General features: G+C 45.1%; 2 protein-coding genes across 3 annotated transcripts in view; one reads left to right on the forward strand and one right to left on the reverse strand.

Annotated features, from left to right (window-relative positions):
- The first annotated feature begins 93 nt into the window (after positions 1-93).
- PPIC (peptidylprolyl isomerase C) lies at positions 94-16,473 on the forward strand. Its single transcript, XM_079783969.1, has 5 exons — positions 94-326; positions 7,821-7,934; positions 8,400-8,493; positions 10,844-11,028; positions 15,796-16,473. Exons 1-5 carry the CDS (start codon positions 201-203, stop codon positions 15,922-15,924), a joined length of 648 nt encoding a protein of 215 aa, XP_079640095.1. The 5' UTR covers positions 94-200; the 3' UTR covers positions 15,925-16,473.
- Positions 16,474-22,427: 5,954 nt separating this feature from the next.
- SNX24 (sorting nexin 24) overlaps positions 22,428-24,549 on the reverse strand; it is a 137,100-nt gene continuing 134,978 nt past the window's right edge. For both annotated transcript variants that reach the window (XM_079783936.1, XM_079783937.1), the window contains exon 7: positions 22,428-24,004. In XM_079783936.1, coding sequence (XP_079640062.1) covers positions 23,937-24,004 — 68 coding nt within the window. In that variant the 3' untranslated portion in view covers positions 22,428-23,936. The remainder of the gene's footprint in view (positions 24,005-24,549) is intronic.

The following is a 24,549-nucleotide window of genomic DNA, read 5'->3' on the forward strand; positions in this document are numbered from 1 at the left end:
AGCTCAGTCGCCGGGCCAAACTTGGGAGGAGCGCGCCCCGGGTTCCGGTGCTGTCCGGACCGCCCCATCCCGACCCGTCTCCCCCGCCACCCCCTCTATCCGGGATCGCGCAAGCGCAGCCGGCCGGGAGTCCCGCCGCCGCCGGCCCCGAGCCTGCAGAAGCGCCCGAGCTGCCGCCGCCGCCGCCGCCACCGTTCGCCATGGGTTCAGGTCCCCGGCTGCTGCCGCCTCTGGGGCTTTGCCTGTGGCTTTGCGCGCTTGTGCTTTCTGCGGGGGCCTCGGGGTCCTCGGGGGTCCGCAAGCGAGGCCCCACGGTGACGGCCAAGGTGACCGAGTGGAGGACGCACTTCCCCTCCTGTCGGGCAGAGGGATGGGGAGCTTTGGGACTGGGATCCCTGTGTCGGGTAGCCGGGGGGTGGGGGTGGGAGTGGGGGTTTGGGGGTGTGTGGGGGGGTGGGCAGAGGATGGGAGGCTGCGCTAGGCTGCTGCGAGGGGATCGCCTGCGCCGTGGTGGTGGAAGTGCTGGGGGTTAGGGGGGGTGTCACTCTCCCGGATGACTTGGGGGGCGATGGCCCGAGCCTTAGACCGCCCCCGCCGCCGTTTGTTTGACCTTAACCTCCGAGGTCGGTGGTCCGAGGTGGCCAGCTCGGGGGTTAGGAGAAACTTCCGGAACCGGTGGGCCCTCTCGTGCACTTCCTTCGGCGTGGCGGGGACTTGGGAGCTGGAGCAGGAAGAGTGCGGGAGGGACGGGGACGGGAGGGGGAGACGTGCTCCGAGCTCAGAGGTGGCGAGGGGCGCCCGCCGGCGGACGGCACCCCGCAGGGAGAGCCCAGCTGCAGCCCCTGCGCCGGCGGTGGGTGGTGTCCGGGCCGGCGTCACAGACCGTGCTCGGGAGAGCCTGCCCTCCTTCATCTAGGAACTTGGGCCTCCCCTGGGGGAGAGCGGTGCGCTGGTAGACCCGCGGCTGGAGGGCAGCCCCTGGGCTTGGGACGGTGCTGGCAGGCATAGGCAGCACTTGTATAAGTGAGGCCGGCCTTTCTGTCTCTTTTTTTTGGGGGGGGGGCGGGAGGGGGGGAAAATCTCTGCCAAACCTGCCAAGGACTGCCCTCATGGCTTCAGGGTTTTTTCCAGCATAGTTAGCCAAGGTTAGAAGATAATGGCAGGGTGCAGGGAGAGACGGACGGAGGGGAAGGGAGGGGATGCTTTGGCTGTTTGCTAATTACTACTGCTAGAAAAACTTCGGGGCGGTAGTCTCTTGGAATCTGGAAGAAGGGGCCGCTCAAGCAGTCTTAACAACCAGCCCCGTGTTCCACCGTGGAAATGGTACTGTGGAACTAGTAGAACCCTTAAATCTACCGTAGACCCCACCTGAGAGGGGGCGAGGGGGTGTCAAAGGGGCTGGAAGAGGGAAGTTCAGCCCAACATCTGAAGTACCCTGAGTGAACCACAAAACCACAAGGCCTTGGAAGGGCGGCGGGGGTGGGGGGGTGGGGTGGGGGGTGGGGGGTGGCTGCCTGAGATAAACGTAGCCTGATTGTTCTCAGTGCAAATTCTACTCCCAGCTCCTTGATCTTTTGGGCTTACCTAGTTTTGGGAAGTGGCTTGTGCAGGCCACAGAGCTGAAGAAGGGGATGGGGGCTCTTTCAGTCTGCAAATATATTTGGGTCTCTTAGGATACGGCCATAAACATAAAACTGATGAAATTATGAAATGATGAAGGAAATAAACGCCAATATAGATTGGGTGACATTTAAAAATACCTGAAGGATAAGAAATCCAGCCTGGCAAAAACTTAGGGAGGCAAACTTAGTGCCTGTGCAAAGGCCTCCAGACAGGAAAGCCATCCTCCCATTAAGGGAATGGATTGCCTGGGAAGCGTGGCTTCAGGGCAGGGATGAGAGGGGGAGTGGCTCCAGATGAGGTTGGGGCTGAGCAGCAGCAAGATCCTGCAGGGCCTCAGAGGTCACAGTTAGGAGTGTGGGTTTTGAGGCAATTAGTCTTATAATTTGAGGTCTTATTCTAAGTGCAGTTAGAGCTGCCAAAGGGTTTTAAGCACAGGTTTGACAGGATCTCATATGTACTTTTGAACAATTACTGTGGTCGCTCAGTCTCCGGAGAGTGAACTGGGAGGCCAAGCTGGGCTCCATGCCAGAGTCCAGATGGTGGTGGCTTGGATTAGGGCGGTAATGGGGGAAATGGGGAGCAAGGAGGGACTTGATATAGATTCTGGAGGTATCACAAGACTTGCTGACAGTTTAGATAGGGGGGAAGGGGAAAAGGATTAGGATTGCCAGATAAAATACAGGAGGCCCAGTTAGATGTGAATTTCAGATAAACAATGAAGAATTTCTTGGTGTGAGGGTGTCACCTGCAATATTTGGGAGCAAGCTTCACCTGGGAAGCTTTAAACCTACCAATGCAGAGCCTACCCCAGAGCAAGTCAGTCACCACCTCTGGGGGTGCCTGGGTTGGGAAACTCTAGAGGAAGGAGGGATAGAGGAGAGGAGGAAGCGGTGGCTGCAGGAGGGGAGCTTGGAGCATCTCAGCCCCTGGTGTAAGATGCTGTCACTGAGGAAGTTTCCAGGTGTTCTAGGATTATGTAGGCAAGTCTTCTTCAGGTTCCACTCTGTTGAATTCATTACATTTTCAGTGAACTTTTTAAAGCAACAAGATCTACTGGAAAATGGAGACAGTAAACATGACTTCTCTGAGTGTGGAAAAGTAGATTAATTGGCCACTGCTCCACTGTTTTCTTTTCCCTAGCAGTCTTTTTCTTTGCCTCTGACTTGGAAAAACAGGAATCTGTAAATGAGGGGTGTGGTGCTGTCCGCCTGCGAGGCCCTTTAATGGCACTCACCTTGTCCCTGAATCCTGCTGTCAGGCCACTGCCTCAGCTTCCTGCCCAGCCCAAGAGCTCAGGTGAGGGCTCTGGCTCATTGGCCTCCAAGTCCACTGAAGCGGCCCTTGCAGCCTGCGTTTTCCAGCGGAGCCCTGGGTTCTGTGCAGCCAGGCACCCAGAGTGTAGAAAGGAATGCCGCCCCCTTTCCAGCTGTACTCTTCACAGCGTGCTGGCACTTTCTACCTTGTGGCGTGGCCATGAGACTAAGGCTGGGTGACCTTGATCTTGGGCAGGTTACCTGATGTCTCAGGCTCTGGCTCCTCCTTTGTAAAATGGAGATGGAAATAATATTTGCTCATGAAAGTTTTGCATCCTGGATGTGAGAGAGCAGGTAAAGTGATTAGCTCCGATATGTGTTCCTGATTGGAGAGCTCCGTTGTTAGAGTTATTGGTGTTATTAATCCCCCTGCAGCAACGCAGGCCTGAAGGGAATCCTCTGTTTTACAGATGAGGACCAAGAGCTCGCAGCCAGTTAGTGGTGGAGCTGGGTTTCCTTGACATCTCAGCTCACTTTGCTGTGGAGATGGGAGAGGATTAACCCTACAGGGGTTTGGGTCAGGCTACCTGAGTGCCTATTCACTCTTCCCTCACCTCTCCCCACCTCCAGTGCCCCATAATTTTCAAATCACTTTCAAGGGCAGCTTCGAGGGGAAACAAGAAGTGACTGAGATGCCCACTCCTAAAGTGCAACATGGGATCCAAGTTCCAACTCCAGGAAGCCTGCCCTGGTCCCCGCGGACAATCAGCACCTATAACCCTATTTTATCTGTATTCATCTTCTGATAAAACTCTATTTCCCATTGTACTAAAGCTACTGGTATATGCGCTTTCTGTTCTATGGGCTTGGAAGCTCCATTTCCATTAGAGTTGGGTGAACTCTGCTATATTTTCTTTTTTTTTTTTCTTTTTTGCTCTGAATGTTATATATTAAGGATGAGTTTTCTTTTTTTTAATAAATTTTTATTGTTCAGATTATTACAATTGTTCCTCTTTTTTCCCCCCATAGATCCCCTCCACCAGGTTCCTACCTCACCCTCTGCCCTTACCTCCCCCCACACTGTCCTCATCCATAGGTGTACGCTTTTTGTCCAGTCTCTTCCCGCACCCCCCACTCCCCTTTTCCCCCGAGAATTGTCAGTCCGCACCCTTTCTATGCCCCTGATTCTATTATATTCACCAGTTAATACTGTTCATCAGTTTTTTTATTCCCTTGGTTTTTAGATTCACTTGTTGATAGATACGTATTTGTTGTTCATAATTTTTATCCTATCTTTTTCTTCTTCTTCCTCTTCTTAAAGAATACCTTTCAGCATTTCATATAATTCTGGTTTGGTGGTGATGAACTCCTTTAGCTTTTTCTTATCTGTGAAGCTCTTTATCTGACCTTCAATTCTGAATGATAACTTTGCTGGGTAGAGTAATCTTGGTTGTAGTTTCTTGCTATTCATCACTTTGAATATTTCTTGCCATTCCCGTCTGGCCTGCATAGTTTCTGTTGAGAAATCAGCTGACAGTCGTATGGGTGCTCCCTTGTAGGTAATTAACTGTTTTTCTCTTGCTGCTTTTAATATTCTCTCTTTGTCTTTTGCTCTTGGCATTTTAATTATGATGTGTCTTGGTGTGGTCCTCTTTGGATTCCTTTTGTTTGGGGTTCTGTGTGCTTCCTGGACTTGTAAGTCTATTTCTTTCACCAGGTGGGGGAAGTTTTCGGTCACTATTTCTTCAAATAGGTTTTCAGTATCTTGCTCTCTCTCTTCTTCTGGGACCCCCATAATTCTGATGTTGGTACGCTTGAAGTTGTCCCAGAGGCTTCTTACACTATCTTCAACTTTTTGGATTCTTTTTTCTTTTTGCTTTTCCGGTTGAGTGTTTTTTGCTTCTTTGTATTCCAAATCTTTGACTTGGTTCTTGCAATCCTCTAGTCTGCTTTTAGGTCTCTGTATAATATTTTTTATTTCAGTCAGTGTATGCTTAATTTCTAGTTGATCCTTTTTCATGTCCTCGAGGATCTCGTTAAATTTATCGGCCTTTTCTAGGAAATTCTTGAAAAACCTTATAACCATGGTTTTGAACTCTATATCCAGGCGTTTACTTTTCTCCATTTCCTTCATTTGTGACCTGCCTCTTTGTCTCCGCATTTTGGCTGCTTCCCTGAGTTGATGGAGTGGCTTTGTGTGCTAGGTGTCCTAGCAGGGCCCAGTGGCTCAGCCTCCCCAGTTACCTGAGGTGGACACTCTTGGTGCACCCCTTTGTGGACTGTGTGTGCAGTCTTGTTGTAGTTAAGCCTAGATTGTTGTTAATATCACTGGGGGGAGTTGACCTCCAGGCCAATTGGCTGTGAGGATCAGCTGTGTCTCCGCTGGGAGTGCTTCTGTGCTCAGCTTGGATGGGGCGGAATCTCAGGGCTGAGCAGACAGCTTTGGTTTCCCGTCAGCCCCACCCTACGAGGCCCTTGTGTCTCAGTGTCCCGCGGCAATGGCTGCACGCACCTCTGAGAGAAGGCTGCTCTCGGGTTTCGCCCGCTGCCAGACAGTCCAGTTTCTCCCAGAATGAGTTTGGGTACCCAAAGTCTCACCCGGAACTGGATTTCAGTGCAGTCGGGAGGTTTTGTTTCCCTCCCGAACGAGAAAGCTAGCCGCGCACTTGCTGCCCACCCTCTCCGAGCGCCACGAGTAAGCCAGCCGCGTATTCAGCCGCCCGCCATTTCTGCGCGCGCGGGTCTCCGCACCTCTGTCCTCCACAGCTCCTCTGGGTCTCAGTGTCCTTTTATCTTTCCTTCTAGTTGTAGAATTTCCACTCAGCCAGCTTTCCGGTGGTTCTGGACGATGTCCGCTCTGTCTTCCAGTTGCAGTTTTGAAATTGTTGTGCGAGGCAGCAGTATAGGTGTTTACCTATGCCGCCATCTTGGTTTCTCTCCAAGGATGAGTTTTCTGAGTGGTTCTGGGTGTCTGCTATATTTTTCTTGCTATCCATCACTCATGAAGTTAAAGGATACTGCAGTTTGGGAGAAAAATTGTATTAATTTAGGGCGTCCCCAAAAATGTATACACACACTTTCAATAACTATAAAGGCAGTGTTTATTAAAATACATTTGATTTTCAAAATTGAGCTATTAGCTGTTACAGTGTATATACATTTTTTGGGGATCCTCTGTATGTGTGCAAAACTGAGTGTAAGACAATAAGATTTTTACTGTTATGCTGGATGAAAAGCACTTCTCATCTCAGGCTCCCCAGATTTTATTTTCTTTGATTTCTAAACATTCACAGGCTTTATTTGCTCCGCTTTATTTTAAAAGTCTGGCAGGCTTTTCTAGTACCATATACAGTATTTCTTTAAAATTATGTGCCTGATTCTTTTCCCGGTGCTACTTTGTTATAGCCCCTGAAAGAATTTACTCCTTGGCTTGGAAATCCCTTTGGAGAGACTAGCTCTGTGGGACCAGGTTCACGTGTGGGTTAACCCAGCCTCACTGCATTGCTCTCCTCTACATCATTGCCTCAGCTCAAGGTCTTCTGTGCATGCTTACAGTTACACTGGATAAATACTAACACAGTGTTTGCTGCTTTGCCATGTGAACATTGTAAAACACCACATGGAACACTCAATATCACATCACTCACGGCAGACGAGCTGATGCATTGGCAGAAGCTCTTGAACTGAAGGTGGACAGTCTTTACTTCGTGATTTTTCTCAACTATAAGGCATCCTTTTTCTTTGACAACCCTTCTTATATTTTTTAAAGCCATCTCTTGAATGTCTTTTTTCCCCATCCATTCAAACATTAAATTGGTTCCTATAATCTAAACTCGCTAATAGAATGCCCTTCGACTCCATGGCCTTTTCAAGTGTTCTGTCTCAGAATCATCTTCACACAGTGATTTGTGAAGCAAAATGTATATAATTTCTTTTCAGATGAAAGTTGTTTTTTTTTTAAAGTCCAAGAGAACCTTTAAAGTTTATCTGCAAAAAGAGCGACTCACACTTACCTCTGGATATGTGTTTTTTTCTGTCCTAAAATGTTGGGACAGTAAAAGAACACGTTACTTGTGTAACATGTTGAAGCATGTCAAACTTGTGGCCAGTGGGCCACTAAACGAGGCATGCGGCCCGCCAGCTGCGATTGTGACATGCTTGGAAAAGGTTTTGTTGGGACCTGAGTGTAACTTTTGCTGTACTTTGGGCGAGGCTGGGACCTGGTGCCTTACTGTGCTTGGGAGTGAGCCGCCGGCCTTTGGGAGGACTGCCGTGCGATTGGATCATCTTCTGCAGTCCCCTTGGCTGCAGGTGTCTATTGAGAACTCACTGGGAATGTGGCACTGTTTGACGTTCCAAAAATTAAATCTGGATGGCTAGCCTGTTCATCTCCTCACCCATTTTTCTTCTTCTGCCAAGATGAGAGAAGAAACCTTTCAGAAGAGAAAGTTTCCACTCTAACCTTCACCCACAAACTGGGAAACAGGAAGTAGCAGCAGTGCTTGTCTGGGTGTGTGGGGAAGTGGAATTCTTGAAGACTTTACTGGCCGACTCTGACAGGATTGAGTCAAACGTGAAACCCAGTACCTACCACAGTGTCTGGCCCTTGTATTAATTTAGGGCGTCCCCAAAAATGTATACACACACTTTCAATAACTATAAAGGCAGTGTTTATTAAAATACATTTGATTTTCAAAATTGAGCTATTAGCTGTTACAGTGTGCTCAATAAATGTTTGTTGAATGAATATGTGCGAGCAAAGTACACCCAAAACATGGAAATAGAGTTCCTTGAACGTATATCATGCTCCTTCATGACCCCTCCGTAAAACACTGGTGGGCAGGGCTTTCGGATGTGGATCAAGTCACAGATTTTCATCTTCACTTACCTTGTATACACGGCGTTTCCACATAACCTTCTGCTCTGCCTTTCAACCACACGCAGGTTTTCTTTGATGTGAGGATCGGAGACAAAGACGTTGGCAGGATAGTGATTGGCCTCTTTGGAAAAGTCGTGCCCAAGACTGTGGACAATTTTGTCGCTTTGGCCACAGGGGAGGTATGTCTCAGCTTATTTCCTTTGTGCACAGATTGGATCTTCCTTCTCTTAAGTCAAGATAAAGATGTCTTCTGGGGGAAAAGGATTTAATTAGTAGGTCAGGTGGACCTGAGACATCTTGCAATATTTTACCTCATTTTTGTATGAAATCTGTATTCTTCAGGCCCTCGGTGTCCTTGGGCTTCTAGAAATCGAGGGGAAACCGTCATCAAATGAAAATGCAGATTGCTCTCTTTTTAGTTCTTCCCATTAATACTTTACTTCCATGGCTTGTTTGTTTACTTATATTTATTGATTTGATCAGTTAATGATGATTTCTAACAGTGAATTATTGCAGAAGCCTAATCAAGTTCTGTAGGTATTTTGTATAATTTTCTCGTTTTGTTGTTTTCAGATAAACACTGGGGTTTATCTTTCAGTATGGGTTATATCTACTTATATATTCAATTGACATAATCTCTTTAGAAAGGATATGGATATAAAGGAAGCAAATTTCATCGTGTCATCAAAGATTTCATGATTCAAGGAGGAGACTTCACCAATGGGGATGGCACTGGCGGTAAATTGTCTTTTGTATTTTTCCTTTTCCACTTAACAAACTGAAACCTAACGTTAAGCCAGTATATTCCCCCCGTATATTGAGTGCTAAGATTTAAGGAACAAAGTCATAAAGACCACCAAGTGAATTCTTTAGGAAGGATAAAGTTTTGGGGGCCAAATGTTGGTAGGGATGAATGAGCAAGGCCTTCTAATTTTAAATAGTATTACTTTGGTATTCATTATCTTCCCTTGGCGGAAATATGTCCATTTAGTAGACTGTTTAGCAGTTCTTAAAATGCTAGACTACTGGTATGTAGCAGTACAGAAAGCTGTCTGCCACAGGAAGGGAAGGCGGAATATAACACTGTGTTTATGGGGGTAGCAGCTGGCTACAAATTGGATGTTGGGAGGAGGACTGGGGGCATCATTTTAGAAGGACGAGATTGGCATTTAGATGGCAGAATTTATCCCCTTCTCTTAATTATTTCATTTCATTGTCAGCTTTTTAAATAATAAAAACTTAATAGGTGAGTTGTCAAAATTATAATATAATTTTTATAAATAAAGTTAGAGTTCTATGAAGTACAACTAATTAAATTTATAGACTTTCAAATCTCCCTGACCATTGTTTCTGATGGAGGATTCCAGTTACCCAGCTCCCTGGACTATTTTCCTTCAGAAAAATAGTGAGATCCTTTCCTGAATACACGTGGTACATACAACGACACAGAATTTAAATTTACATAAGACTTTTAATTATCAAATGCCAGTTTTGGTGGATATTAAACTGCTAACTTTTTCAAGAAACCTAGGCCATTTTCCAGCACTATTGCTAATTGTACGTTTATTGCAATGGTTTATTTATAACAAAATGCCTACCATTACATGCTTGGATTTGCCAGGCACTTCAGGAAGATTACCTTTAGCCCTTGCAAAAATGCGGGGATGTAGCATGCTGCGGGGATGTGGCATGGAGCAGGTAACTTGGGCAAATGGGGTTGGTGAGGACACGAAGGGAAGGGATCCCAGCTGCTGTGGAGCTGGGTCTCACTGGAAAAGCCTGCAGCTCAAGGATCAGCAACCCCCTGCCCCTCCCCGCACCATCTCCTTCTGTACTGACATCCCACTATCCTCCCCAAGGGCCCAGCAGGAATGGTGACTGAGCTTTACTGTGTCTCCTTTTCTATATTTTTCTTTCTCACTGCCTTCCCTGCCCAGTGTGTGTGTGTGTGTGTGTGTGTGTGTGTGTGTGTGCGCGCGCGCGCTCGCGTGCACGCTCGGCGTGCAGGTGCAAGCGTGTACATACATGAGTTGAGTTAAAATTCTCTGAGTTTGGGAGACAGGACCTGGTGGATCACTTAATTTAGCCTAAAATCCTCTGTGGGCAGAGCTTTCCTGCCAGGTCACCTCATATGTCACTGATCAACCAGCTTGCCTTTGATATCCACTTCTGGTCCTTACTAAGCCGGGATTTTAGGGCTGGCAGTGGATGGATAGGGAGCCCTGCAGAAGGGGAGAGGGTGAGCATGACAGGCACTCACGGTGTTGGAGGATGGAGCACATACTTCTCATGGTCTGTGCCTTCGTTTTATGGGGAAAATGTGTTCTGCTCTACCTGCTGCTTTGCTAGAACTCCAGCCCATGTGCCTGCCTTTGGTCGTTCTGTTCAGGTTGGATCACTGGGTGTTCCCAATCGCCATCACCCTCTGTATTTTGATGAGCCTGACGTCATTGTGCCTAATGACTTCCAGGCTGGCTGCTCTTGCTCTCAGTGCCGAGGCAGCAAAGAGCACCTGCTTTAGAATCAGAAAGCCAGGTGGTCAAGTTCTGTTCTGCTGTTTTCAAGTTTTGTAACCTGGGTTTCTCATTGCAAACCAGGATTGGGAGTACCTATTCTATGGGTTGTTGTGAGAATTAGCTAGGGGTATTGAGTGCTTAGTGTGCCCTGGTTGGATGCTGAGGTAGGAGTGACCCAGGAGAGGGTACCCTGGACCTCAGGACAGAGATTGAACCACCTTTCAATCTGGCTTTACTATTGCCCTTCAATTACTTCTCATTTTATGGTGAAATCACTGAACTAGTTGGTCAGGGTTTGGCCCTTGGTTTGACGCCAGAGGGTATGCTGCCTTCCTGTGTCAAATGTAAGGCTTTTGTTTGTGTATGTTGGTTTCAGTCCCCAGTGCCCTGCTTCCTTAAGGAGTTTTTTTATGCTCCCTTTCATTTCTCCTTATGTTTTACCATCTTCTCCCCATTTCCCACTCTTATCGGGTCCTCTTTACCAATTCTACTAAAACCTCATGTTTCCCTTTGAAGAACTGACTTTCGTATAACATCTGTTGAATCTCCCCTTTCTTGTTCTGTCTCACCAGGTATAAGCATTTACGGTGAGACATTTCCAGATGAGAACTTCAAACTGAAGCATTATGGCATTGGGTGGGTCAGCATGGCCAATGCCGGGCCTGACACCAATGGCTCTCAGTTCTTCATCACCTTGACCAAGCCCTCCTGGTTGGACGGCAAACATGTGGTATTTGGAAAAGTCATCGATGGCATGGTAACTTGATATATTATTTTCCTCATTCAAAGCTTTATATTTATAATGAGTATTTTCAGTGAGTATTTTAATGGTGCTTGTTAGAGATCCATTACTATAAGAGGCTGACTGGCCTTTTCAGAGGTGAATAAATTATAAATGGTATGGCATTTTCATTGTTAGGAGCATTGGGGCAGAAGCTGAGGACTTGACATGGAGAAGTTGAGTACTTAAGTTAATATATCTCACTACCTGTTATAAATGGAAAAACTAGGGCCCTGTGTGTGCATACAACGGAATATTGTTCAGCCGTAAAAAGGAAGGAAATCCTGTCTCATGCTACAACACGGATGAAACTTGAGAATGTTAAGTGAAATAAGCCAGTCATAAAGAGACTGTATGAATCTACTTATATGAGGTGGTATCTAAAGAAGTCAAACACATAGGAACATAGAGGAGAATAGTGGTTGCCAGGGGTCATGGGGAGGAGGAAATTGGGAGTTAATGTTCAATGGGTATACAGTTTCAGTTTTGCAAGACGAAGGAGTTCTGGAGATTAGTTGCACTACAATGTGAATGTATTTAACACTACCGAACTTGACTCTTAGGATAGGATGGTAAATATTACATTATGTGTTTCTTACCACAATTAAAAAAAACAAACAAACCCTAGCGCCCCATGTGGTTCAGTCCAGACACAAGTCACCTTTAGAGACACACAGTATAGCATTCAATATTACTAAAGAGAATTCAAATTTATGCTGCTGACTCAAAAAATATCAAAGGCGTCCAATTCATAATCCATAGGAACACTTCTTAAAGTCCTCATTCTTTTCTACTTTCAATATTTCTTCTCCTTAACAACTGCCCAAAGCAGCTCTCTCAACTCCCGGCTATTGTAAGGTCTGCCAACCCAACCCTGGACCTTCCTTGTCTTCTTCCATATTTCATTTTGTTTTGTTTTCCTGTGAGTTGTTCTGCATCCCTCATCCAAACCTAAATTAACCAATCTCACTCATTGCAATTCTTCCACAACTTCCACCTGCTATTCTGATTCTACCCAACAGAAAGCCAGAAGTGAGCTGGCCAACTCAGAAGCTCCTTTACAAGGAAAGGAAGTGCCCAACCCGAGCTGTCAAAGATAGAATTCTCATTAGCAAGTGGGATGAGAGGGGAATAGGGCAAATACATATCCCTTAACATGTCACTTCACATCCCATCACAATAAAGGACATGCCTATGTTCTCATGAGCCATAATTGCCCTGAAAAGAATATAGTCTTTTCTTTTTAAAATATGTTTTTATTGACTTTTTAGAGAAAGAAAGGAAGAGGGAAAGACAGAGAGAGAGAAACATGGATGTGAGAGAGAGACATCCATCAGCTGCCTCCTGCACGCCCCCTACTAGGAATTGAGCCTGAAACCTAGGCATGTGCCCTTACATGAATCGAACTAGTGACCTTTTGGTATATGGGACAATGCTCAACCAACTGAGCCACACAGGCCAGAATCTAGTCTTAAATGATAATGAATGTCATTACTCTTCAAATCTCCAATTGAACTTCGCTTTTGAATGAGCTAAACATGGGCATGCATGTGTTAAAGGAGTTTGGGTGTTTGACTACTGAGCCTAACAAGGTTCTAAATAGTTTAAATATAAACTGATTTATTCACCCATTCAATGAATATTTTTTAATGCAACATCATGCTAAGCTGTAAGAAAACTGAAGAGTACAGGTTTTGGGTGCTCTTCTTCTGGTCATGGTTTTTCTTCCAGTCTTCTAGGTCTTATGTCTTATTGCTCTAATTGAAACAACAATTTCCTTCTATCTGTTGGTATGCCTCCTAGGAGACCTGCTGCCTGGTCTTAGAGGGAAAGTACTTAATATTTTATGGGTTATAAACTTTTTAAAAAATTTTATTTTATTGCTTAAAGTATTACAAAGAGTATTACATATGTCTCCTTTTCCCCCCCATTGACCTTTCCCCAGCCTCCCCTCCTCCCCAGTATCTTGCATCCATTGGTTATGCTTATATGCATGCATACAAGTCCTTTGGTTGATCTCTTACCTCCCCCCATCCTGCAACCCTTCCCTGCCTTCCCGCTGTAGTTTGATAGTCTGTTCGATGCTGCTCTGCCTCTGTATCTATTTTTGTTCATCAGTTTATAATGTTCTTTATTATCCATAAATGAGTGAGATCTTGTGGTATTTTTCTTTCATTAACTGGCTTATTTCACTTAGCAAAATGCTCTCCAGTTTCATCCATGCTGTTACAAATGGTAAGAATTCCTTCTTTTTTTTACAGCAGTGTAGTATTCCATTGTGTAGATGTACCACAGTTTTCTAATCCATTCATTGCTGATGGGCATTTAGGCTGTTTCCAAATCTTAGCTATTGTAAATTGTGCTGCCATGAACATAGGGGAGCATATTTCCTTTCTAATTGGTGTTTCTAATTTCTTGGGATATGTTCCTAGAAGTGGGATTACTGGGTCAAATGGAAGTTCCATTTTTAATTTTTTGAGGAAACGCCATACTGTTTTCCACAGTGGCTGCACCAGTCTGCATTCCCACCAGCAGTGCATGAGAGTTCCTTTTTCTCCACATCCTCTCCAGCACTTGTCGTTTGTTGATTTGTTGATGATAGCCATTCTGACAGGTGTGAGATGGTACCTCATTGTCATTTTGATTTGCATCTCTCAGATGATTAGTGACTTTGAGCATATTTTCATATGTCTCTTGGCTTTCTGAATGTCCTCTTTCGAAAAGTGTCTATTTAGGTCCTTTGCCCATTTTTTTGATTGGATTGTTCATCTTCCTTTTGTTAGGTTGTATGAGTTCCCTATAAATGTTGGAGCTTAAACCCTTGAAAAACTAATGAAGACCATAGACTTTCTCTCCAGGGGGGGGGGGGGGGGGGGAAAGTGTGTGTATGTTTTATACAGTTTCAGGAAATGGAGGGAATCTCCTGAATTCCATCCTTTGATTCTCCAAAGATCATCTGGGTTGTATTAACAAAGTGACCCAGATGATCTCTAGACCTCACCTCAGAGCTACAGCAGAACCTCCAGAGGTGGGCCCACAAATGAGCATTTTTAAATTGTGGCAAAATATACATAAGACGGGAATTTCCATTTTAACCATTAAATAAGCATTCTTTAAAAAAGTGCCACAGGTTATTTGGATGTGTAGTCGCTGTGTTAGGTACACATGTATGCGCACACACAGTCTATTTAGAAATATATATTATTAGAAGAATGCTGGCCTTTTATCTTAAATCGATCTAAGTCAGCCAGAGGTTGCAATGTCCAAAGCACTCAGACACTCTGTTGCTACTTGTGTCTCAACCGTGTGTGGGAAACACCAGGAGCTGACTTTCCCAGTCCTTGGCCAGGCCTCCCTCCTTTAGTGTGACACGAGGTGGTATGTGGGCCTGTGCATCACTGTGGCATTGGGGTTACATTAGTGTTAGACTCAACTATGGGTTAATGGTTTGGGTCAGGTGTTGTTTTTTAAAAAAATATTTTTATTGATTTCAGAGAGGGAGAGAGAGAGAAACATCAGTGATAAGAGAAACATTGATTGGCTGCCTCCTGCACACCCCCTACTGGGGACAGAGCCCACAACCCACAACCTGCAACCTGGACATGTACCCTGACCAGAAATGGAATCTGCCCTCCTGATTAATGGGTTGATGCTCAACCACTGAGCTACACCAGCCAGGCGACTTGGTCATTTTTTTAAATGGGAAAACCCAAAACAAGCTCTCCTTCTAAATCTGGCCCATTTGATGATGCCTGGACCTATGACAGATGGAGTTGAAATGGACTCAAACTCCACGGTTACTGTTACTTAGGGTTATAACGAGTGGAAATATCTTTAATTAGAGATAGGTGTTTACAAAAATATCTAATTTTTTTTCAGAAAATAAAATGCAAATAAAAAGAAATGAGGAAATAGATAAATATGTTCTCTAATCAGTAAGGCAGTGGGTCAGTTTTATTCTTTAACTAGAGGCCCGGTGCATGAAAATTCATGCACTGGAGGGAGGGTCCCTCAGCCTGGCCTGCCCCCTCTCACAGTCCGGGAGCCCTCAGGGGTGGGAGGTGACCCGGCGATCAGGGGAAGGCGATGCCCCCATCACACCTTTGCTGCTGCCACTGCCGGCAGCGCAAGCCTCGGCCGGCCCTGGTTACCTGAGCCTCGGGCGGCCCTGGGTGGCTGGGCAGCCGCCATCCGAGGCTTGCCTGCACCTCGGGCCAGCCCTGGGTGGCTGGGCAGCCACCATCTGAAGCTTGCCTGTGCCTTGGGCCAACCTTGGGCGGCTGGGCAGCTGCCATCTGAGGCTTGCCTGCGCCTTGGGCCAGCCCTGGGGGGCTGGGGGGCTGAGGGAACTGGGGAACTCCAGAGGCAGGCGTGAACGGCCAGACTGCCTGGGGGCAGGCCCGGCCATGCCGTGCACCTGCCGCCCCAGCGGGGCTGAGGGGACTTGGCACCACCATTTTTGAGGGCGTAGCAGTCAATTAGCATATTCCTTCCTTATTGGCTGTGGGCACCACCATCGTTGTGAGGGTGTGATGGTCAATTAGCATATTCCCTCTTTATTAGATAGGATATATAAATTTCCTGAATATTCTAAGTTTTCCATAGTTAGCTTGTATGGTTTTGTTATCATAGGAAAAAAAAACTTACTTCCCACTTGGGCTTTTAGACTTGGCATTGATTTCACTTTTGATTGCCATACTTGCTGGTCAGAAATGAACCTCGTGTCTGCTTTTCTCTCACCAGACAGTGGTCCACTCCATAGAACTTCAGGCAACTGATGGTCACGACCGCCCACTCACCGACTGCTCCATCGTCAACAGTGGCAAGATAGACGTGAAAACACCCTTTGTGGTTGAGGTCCCCGACTGGTGATGCATCTGGCAGGAAACAAGGAACATACTCTATCAGGGTGTGTGTGCATGCATGCGTGCGTGCATGCATGTGGGTCTTTTGATTCTTCAAAGTTACTGTTTTGCTTTGTCTTTCTACTCTCTTCTGTTTTCCACTCCAGATCACAGGAGAGTTATAAAAATCAACCAAAGTTTATTTTGCATGAATTTTGTTAAATCACTTGTTTAGGGACTTTGTACTTAAAAGACATATCCCCTTCCTTCAATGGTGCTATTTTTAAACTAGAAAACTTTGTATTTGCTGTTTTCTTTGGAAGAACACAATCATTATTTTGCTGAATTAACTGTGATCCCCACGCTAGGTGATACTGAAGATTTGTCAGGAAAAGATGGGGACGTGAAGTGTATTATTTTGTATTTAAACAATTCATTTTAGGTAAAGGGAGATTTGATTAGTATAATCTATGTCATAGGAACCTTTACCTGATGCAGGGTGCTTTGATGTTCTCTGTATTAAATACTTTTTATATAGATCAACTCTTTTTGCAAGACTTTATTAAATTAAAAATTATTTAAAATTTAATGTACAAAAACATACATACTTTGTTAACAATTAACGGATTGGAGAGGGTTCTACAAGTCAGAGTACTAAAATAATGTAATAATTTGGGGTGAGGATGCCCAGAAATGATGCCCATCCACATTCCAAATACTTGAACCGATTAGTCCCCAATTATTACTAAATGCAACGTTTTCAGAAAGGTCCCTTGAGTCCAGTGGCAACAAAAAGGAATCTTTTTTACTTAAATGAGCTGAGAAAGTAAAATCCTGTTGGGGCCTTATTGTGACACTCCTGGCTGTAATGGCCTGTGCCTGCTCTTGTTCACATGGGAATGGTATCTTGTTAGAAAATAGCCTATTGCTTCTTCTCTGGGTCCCATGCACTGAAGGTCCAAAAAAAGTCCATCTCTTGAGCTGCATTGTAAGAAAATGGCTTCAAAGAGAGATGAGAGGAAATGCGCACTCCAACTCTCCAACTGCTGATGGGGGGGAGGGCGGGGGGGGTAATCCCCACAGCTCTCTGGAGAAGCCAGGAGGGCAATGCTGTTCCAGTGGCCAAGGAAGGCCTCCTGCGGGCACATTCGAGCTGAGGGCTGAAGAAGGAAGAGCAGGCCGTGGGCAGGCAGGACCTGCATTCAGGCCTGCTAGGCAGAGAGGGAAGGGGAAGGGTGAGGATCCTGAGGTGAGAGGGAGTGGGCTCCCTCCAGGGCAGAAGCCAAAGCCAGCATGTTGCATCCTGAGAGGTCAGAGGAGTCAGGCTGAGACTGGGTCATGTCGGGCCTTGGGGCCAGAGTAGTCCCAGTGGAATGGGGAGTTACCAGTTTAAGCTGGGGAGGGGCATGATGTGGTCTGCATTGGACAAAGATTATTTTTAAAGGGAGCTGAAGTGCATATCAAGAAACTTAAAACACTCCTAACCTTTGAAGTCCCAGTCCTGGGAATTTGATTTAGAAAGTGATCTGAAGTTGTGTTGGGCGTCATCCAGTCCCCTGTGTTCCGGGATGGCCCCCCATTCTCTTTGGGGGATCACACCATTCCCTCAAGCATTTCTTGTCCTTGGTGTAGGCTGACCCTATGGATAAGTATGTACCTAGCCTGGCCAACTCATTCATTAACTCTTTTTTTAAAAAAATATATTTTATTGATTTTTTACAGAGAGGAAGGAAGAGGGATAGAGAGTTAGAAACATCAATGAGAGAGAAACATCAATCAGCTGCCTCTTGCACACCCGCCACTGGGGATATGCCCGCAACCAAGGTACATGCCCTTGACTGGAATCGAACCTGGGACCCTTCAGTCTGCAGGCCGACACTCTATCCACTGAGCCAAACCGGTCAGGGCTCATTCATTAACTCTTGATACATATTTACTGAGGGCTGAATAGAGCTGCAGTGTCGGCCCTCATAGTTTCCAGGGGAGGAGACAAGTAACTCACATGTATGCCACATGAATATATAGCAGAGCATCAGGTAGTAATAAATCTATGAAGAGAAATGGAGCAGGCAGGAGGATAGAGAGTGGAGAGGTGATCCCGAAAGTCCCTGAGTGTGGGCTGAAGGATGTGAGTGGGTAGTAAGCTGTGAGGACATGGGGGGCAGAGGGGACCAAGAGCGGTGGCTCTGGGTGAAGGGCAGACTGGTGAATTCAAGGAACAGCAAAAAGTCCATGTGTGCAGTGCCAGGGTGTGGGGAGTGAGGTGGGGGAGGGAGCAGGGTTGTCCTGTTGGCCAAGCAGAACATTCCCTCACCCTGACCTGGCGACTGGCACAAGGATAGGTGTTTGACCCCAGGGGTGCTAGTGAGCCTCAATCGTGGGACTTCTGCTGGAAATTCCAGGAAAGGGCTGCTGTCTCTTCTGTGAGGATGTAAAGGAGCAGGTCTGAGAATAAAATCAGCAGCGAGGGAAGCTAGACCAGGGGACAGAAAGATGGATGCCTGAAGACACAACTGAGTCCAGCAGCCTGAAGCCAATCTCCACCCTAATTTATTAGCCGTGCAGGCCAATACATTTCCTTTTTGGCTTAAGCCAGGGTGAATTATTTTTTGTGATTTGCAACCTCAAGTCTTTGTCCAATACAGCAATATTGGAAAGTTTTATGTATAAAGATGTGAATTACAGAATTATTTATGGTAGCAAAATACTGGAAGCAACTTGAATGTCCCCAAATGGTTATAAAACATACATCCCATAATAGAATACTATGCATTCATTAAGACTGACGCTACAGAACTTAGGAGTAACATGAGAAAATGGATGTTTTCTAGAAAAAAGTAGAAATTCTGTATGCAGCATGATCTCACTTATGTAAATATACTCATAATGCAAATGCAACAACATGTCAACTGACAAATCAAATGCAAATGGTGGGATTTAAAAAAACTCTTACATTTATATTTTTTTCAGTCTTCCAATTTTTCTCTAGAGTGCATTTCTTTTTAATAATTATGAAAAGGAAACATTAAGCTTTTTTAAGGTAACCAACTGGAAACAAATGACCTCTTAGATATATAAAGTGTCATGAATCTCAAAAGTCAGAGATCACATGAGGCATGGCCCACCAGGCATAGGGGCATGTACTTGATACCATTCTTGCCATCTGGTGTTTTCATTCATATGAGCCTAATGACATCTCTCTAGCTACAAAGCAGAAAGTGGTTCATTTTCAAAGTGCTGAAATTCTGAGACCACTAGGGCACAGGGAGCAAATTGTCTGGCTGTTATACCAGAGGACCAATAAGCTCAGGACACCACCCCCCCCCCTCGCCCCCTCTTTTAGAAGCAGTTTATTCCTTGTACTCTGAAGGGCAGGCCTTACACCAAACACAGCAGCAAACTGAAGACTATAAACTATTGCTTTACAAAAGAATCTATGCTTTCCGCAAACGCTTCTGAAACAAGCAGGGCACTCTGTGACAGTCGGGCCGTTAGAAGGACACGTGTTGGAGCCAAGGGCCTGTGTGGAGTCAGAGGGAGAGTGCACTGGCCACCGCCACACCAAATGGCTGCAGTTTAGTCTTGAATCATTTTCATAAACAATTTGAAACATCTTGGTATCCTTTGCCATGAGCTGTTTTATTCTACATGTTACTTAGCAATTTTCTGGATCATTGAATAAGGACTTAGTAAAATTTATTCTTGGGTTGGATTAGTTAGAAGGACACTTTCAAAATTATTGTCCACTCCATTTCTGATGAATTCTTAGGTTCTGAACAGAACTCACCAACCTCATTTGTTAGTTCAGCGGTTTTGAGTTACATAAAGACAAAAACATGGCAAGGGTTTTATAGCAGGAAAAGAATTTGTTTTTGTTTTTCAACATTCCTATAATTCAGACAGCAGAGGAAATCTTTGATCTGTAAGGCTTAGAAAGTCAAAGCCCCCTCAAGGCACTTTTTTTTTTTTTTTAATTAAGAGAGAGTAAAAACAGTATTTGTAATGGAAAATTTTGTCGTCCTTAAGGACACAATGGCTTCTACTTAGTTATAATTCATCTTGTGAATTTCAGATTTTGGCCAAGCGTTAAATCTTAGGTGCCATATAACATAACCTACTTGGAGATCGGCTTGTGTTCTGATCATCTTAGAGCAGTGGTTCCCAACGTGGGGCACACGCCCCACAGGAGGACAATTTGATTTTTAAGGGGGGCAATTGGAGGATGAGTTATTAACAGTGAATTTTTTGTATTTCTTATGGTTCTAGGGTCCTCATATACAGTATATAAATATATATTGTGACATTTATGCATTTCAATTCTCTATTATATGTTTTGAAACTTTATTTGCTATTTTTTCATATTATATTATTTTTTAACAATTTCTTAGTGATTTCTTCCTCAGTACTTCAACTGTCCTTTCGTTCTTTTATTTTTCTCTTTCATGGATGCCGTGTTCTTTGGAAGCTTGATTAGGCCTTTTAGGCTTCCTCCACATGAATAGGAGTTCACTTTTTGAATAATAAGAATTATATGTCACGGGTGGGGGGTGGGGGGGAGGGCATCAGGATTTTAGAGATGCTTAGGTGGGGCATAGTCAAAAAAAGGTTGGGAACCACTGATCTAGAGCAATGGAAAAAACAATGGCATTAATGCAGAATTAGTGACTAGTCACAGGAGTTCTGTCTGGGGGTGGGGGAAAGGCTATCTGACAAATATTAAGAATCACAACAAAATGCATCACAAAACCCACAAGTGGAGTTTTATTTTCATCCCTAGTTCCGTCAGAATGCTCAGAGTCACAGATTTGGAGAGTTTGGCGAGGGCTCAACATGCCCATATCCCTCCTGCTGCCTACCTCTGAAGTTTTATTGGGAGTCATAGAAATTTTCTCACCCATTCGTTTTTTTAGAGGGTGTGAAGCACTTTCTCCCTGAAGTACACCAGGCCTTTAAAAACAAGGTCAGGGTCACCATCTAGCCTAGGGGGTAAATAATATGTCCTCTCCTTTGGATGGATGTCTCAATTTGAAATCTTGAACCTTTTTCCTCCAACCGGGACTTTAAAGATAAGTTTGCTTCCTGGGCCTCTTGAGTTGCTGCAGAGATCAGAAAGTTCCAACTCCTTCTCAGACTCCCTTGACGCTGGGGATCAAGAATAAGGTTCTGACAACTGGATGGACTTCTGTGGGATGTGGAGTGGAAGATAGATGTGGGTGAACACCATCTTCCTGCTGCTTGGGCTGTGGCTGCTGGAAGCAAGGCCATGGGTGTTGAGGCCATTGTGGAGTAGGTGGTGGCCGCTGGACCCCCTGTTCCAATGCCCGGTCACTAGCTCCCAGGGCACCGCTATGAGGCAGTTATGGCGCTAACAGTGACTTCCTGACCCGACATGCTGATCCTTGGATCGCAGCTACAGTGGAGGTTTTTACCTCAGTGACTCCAGTGGCAGCCTCCTGCCTCCCTGAACTCCTGCTTAAGGCAAAAGTTGTAGCTCCCCTGGCATGTAGGTACTGGCGCTTGCTGGAATGTTCTGGAATTTGTTGCTGGAGACACAATAGGAGTTCACCCTCCTCATTCTTTCAAAGATTCTATAAGTATTCAGTTCCTGATTATTTCATTCTGCTTAAAATATTTACTATGGTTTCTATTTCCTGCAATGGAATTGAAATGGAATAGGAAATTATATATCAAACATTTACATAAAATAAAAAATGAAAGTCATCACTAAGAAAAAGGACATGGACAATAGTGCAGTGAAGGCCTGGGGAGGGGGGGCGGAAGCAGGGTGAAGAGGAATCAATGGAGGGGGGGGATATCTGCAATACTTTCAACAATAAAAACAATATTAATTCTCAAAAAAATATTTCTTAAGTAGTGTGTCACCAAAGATGCTTGGTATTTTTCTTAAATTATCACTATCTTGGTAAATCGTAACTACTTAATGAGTACTTTTTGGCTTAATAGATGAGGTAATTAACCCTTACCTTGTCATCCTATATAATAAAAGCCTAATATGCTAAGTGTCTGGTCGTCCATTCAACCAAAGCGTAATATGCTAAGGCTGGTCAACCGCTCGCTATGACGTGCACAGGAGGCAGACAGTTGACCAGTCGACCAGTCACTATGACGTGCACTGACCACCAGGGGGCAGTCAACCAGTCGCTAGGATATGCACTGACCACTAGGGGGCAGATGCTCCAACTGGTATGTTAGCTTGCTGATGGGGTCTGGCAGATTGGGACTGAGCTAGACAGGCTGGACATGCCCTGGAGCCATCCCACAGTCCCTCCCTGGCTGGACAACCTCCTGGGTCTCTCCCTGGCCCTGATCATGCACTGGTGGGGTCCCTCAGCCTATCCTGCACCCTCTCGCAATCTGGGACCCCTCAGAGGATGTTGGAAATCCAGTTTCGGCCCGATCCCACAGGCCAGGCCGAGGGACCCCACTGGTGCATGAATTTGTGCACTGGGCCTCTAGTATTAGACATAAATATCTATGTGAATCCATGAGAAGTTGTGTGTGTATGTAAAGAGACAAGACACAATTTGTATTTCCAACAAAATCTTAGGAGCAGAAGAAAACTTCAAATATTTCTTGTTCTTTGTTTTTATTTAACTCAAAACAGCTAATAACAAAAACATTAAAAAAATATCTCCAACACTTGACCATTCAGTTATTTTTGGTTGATGACATTGAGTAGTTCTTGCTTGTTCCTAATATGTGATACCATATCTATCATAAACATATCTCTAAAAAGTTTGCATCAGGCTTTAAACTTGTATATTTATATCTTAATCAAATAACATGATTCAGTAATTAGTTTTGAATCTAAATATTCTTCTCTCCCACACAGAAGCTTATTAAAATTAATAATCATAAATAATTTAGCTATTAATTAATTAGTTTTCAATGAAATGCCCAAATAACAGCACATACATACAGGTTGCACATATGCTTATATCACTTACTACTCAAATTCTGAATGTCCGTAAGGTGTACAGTGGAGTCCTATCATAAACACATTTAACTTACATTAATTCAAGACATGAGGTCAGTGAAAAAGGAAACAGTAAGAAAAATAACAGTAAATCCCATGGCAATACCACCAATTCAATGAATGGACGCCCTGTGTAAACCAAGGTGAGTGCTGTCAATGCGGAGTGTCCGCTCAGTCACGGTCAGTGCCCATGCTGTCTCAGGGGACAAGCATCTTGCAGGGGTAAGTGTGACGCTAGTGTTTAAAGTATGTGTAGCCCCCAAACAAACACCAACAATTTCAATTGGTCTTCAATGGAAGAAGCAGTCCTTTCTCCCAACACTGGAGGGAAAAATGGTCATTGTAGATGTGAACAGATTTCCAACATGATGCCTTCCCAAAGGGCTTTCATTTTACCTCATGTACTGACATTAGATGCTAACCCCTGGATATGACTCAACTCCACTGTCATGTCAATTAAAAACGCCATGATTTAAAACGTGCCCTAACGCTGTCAGCAGAATTTAATGTCCAGTTTAGCGCCTTCCTCATAGTCAGCAGTGTGCGTTTCTGTGATACCCTTCTGGTGCCCGCACTTCAGAATGTACCTATCCCCGGCCGAGAAAACCTCAGGATGAAAACATGAGTGTGTCACAAAATCTGAACCAGTAAGTACCGGAGTTGATCAGCCTCAGTATGACTCAGGATAAGATTTTCAATTAGCAGACGGTCCAAGTGAGGCCGAGAGTCACTAGGCTTTGTTGCACTGGGTGCTCCCGGGGACCTTCCCGAGCCTCCTGCTCATGGGTTTCTAAATTGGCAGCTACCGTACATTCTACGCCTTGAACATTTGGCCTTGACCTCAGCACAGCCCTGGTTCAGTTTCTATTTTTAAAAGCACCATTCTAATGGAAATGTCCCTGCCCTGAGTGAAGCCGGGCCTGTGAATTTCACCACTAGCTAGAGCTGCTATGTCAGAGAGTTTAGGTTAATTTGGTAGGTGATCGATTTCCTTGACTACAACGTTGAAACGGGCTTCAGCTTCTTCCGGCCCCGCAGGCTTTCTACCTGGGCTGCAGGTGAGGGTAGAAGATCCCATGGAGAACTCCTTCAATAACCACATTAGGGAAATCTGCAAAACAAAAGGAAAACTGCTTTTCTCCTGTGCATCCGTAAAACGCCATCGCGTTTTGCAGAAGTTAACGAGGGAAGGCCCACCGTGGCTTGGGAATCTGCAGCGCCCTGCAGTTTGGCTTCCCATGTGCTATCCGTCATGCGGCTTCGGCCTGGCGCCGCTTCAGTGTAGCACCCGCCGCTGCAGGGATGCGCGGCCAGATTTGTAGCTTATTGATTTAAGGGATGTTCTAACGGTGAATGCTGCTGGGCCCCAGCTCTTTATCTGAATGTTTTCTCCCAAGGAAGATGGATTACACTGGCAATTCAATTTCTAACAAAATCTCAATATACTTGAAGGAATTCCAAGATTTCTACTGGGAATACTTGGCTGCAGTTTTTCCACCGTGGTTTACAGCGGCTAGCTAGTTCACGCAGTCTTCGGTATGCTTGTTCTGCGTGCTCGCTTTTAGAGAGCAGGAAGAGGGGGGGCCTGTTGTCCACATTTAAGGGCACATTTCCGACAAAAGCCATCCTGTCAAACGTGAAAAATCGGCTGCATTT

Source organism: Cnephaeus nilssonii (assembly GCF_951640355.1).
Source record: "Cnephaeus nilssonii genome assembly, chromosome: 2".
Lineage (NCBI taxonomy): Eukaryota > Metazoa > Chordata > Mammalia > Chiroptera > Vespertilionidae > Cnephaeus > Cnephaeus nilssonii.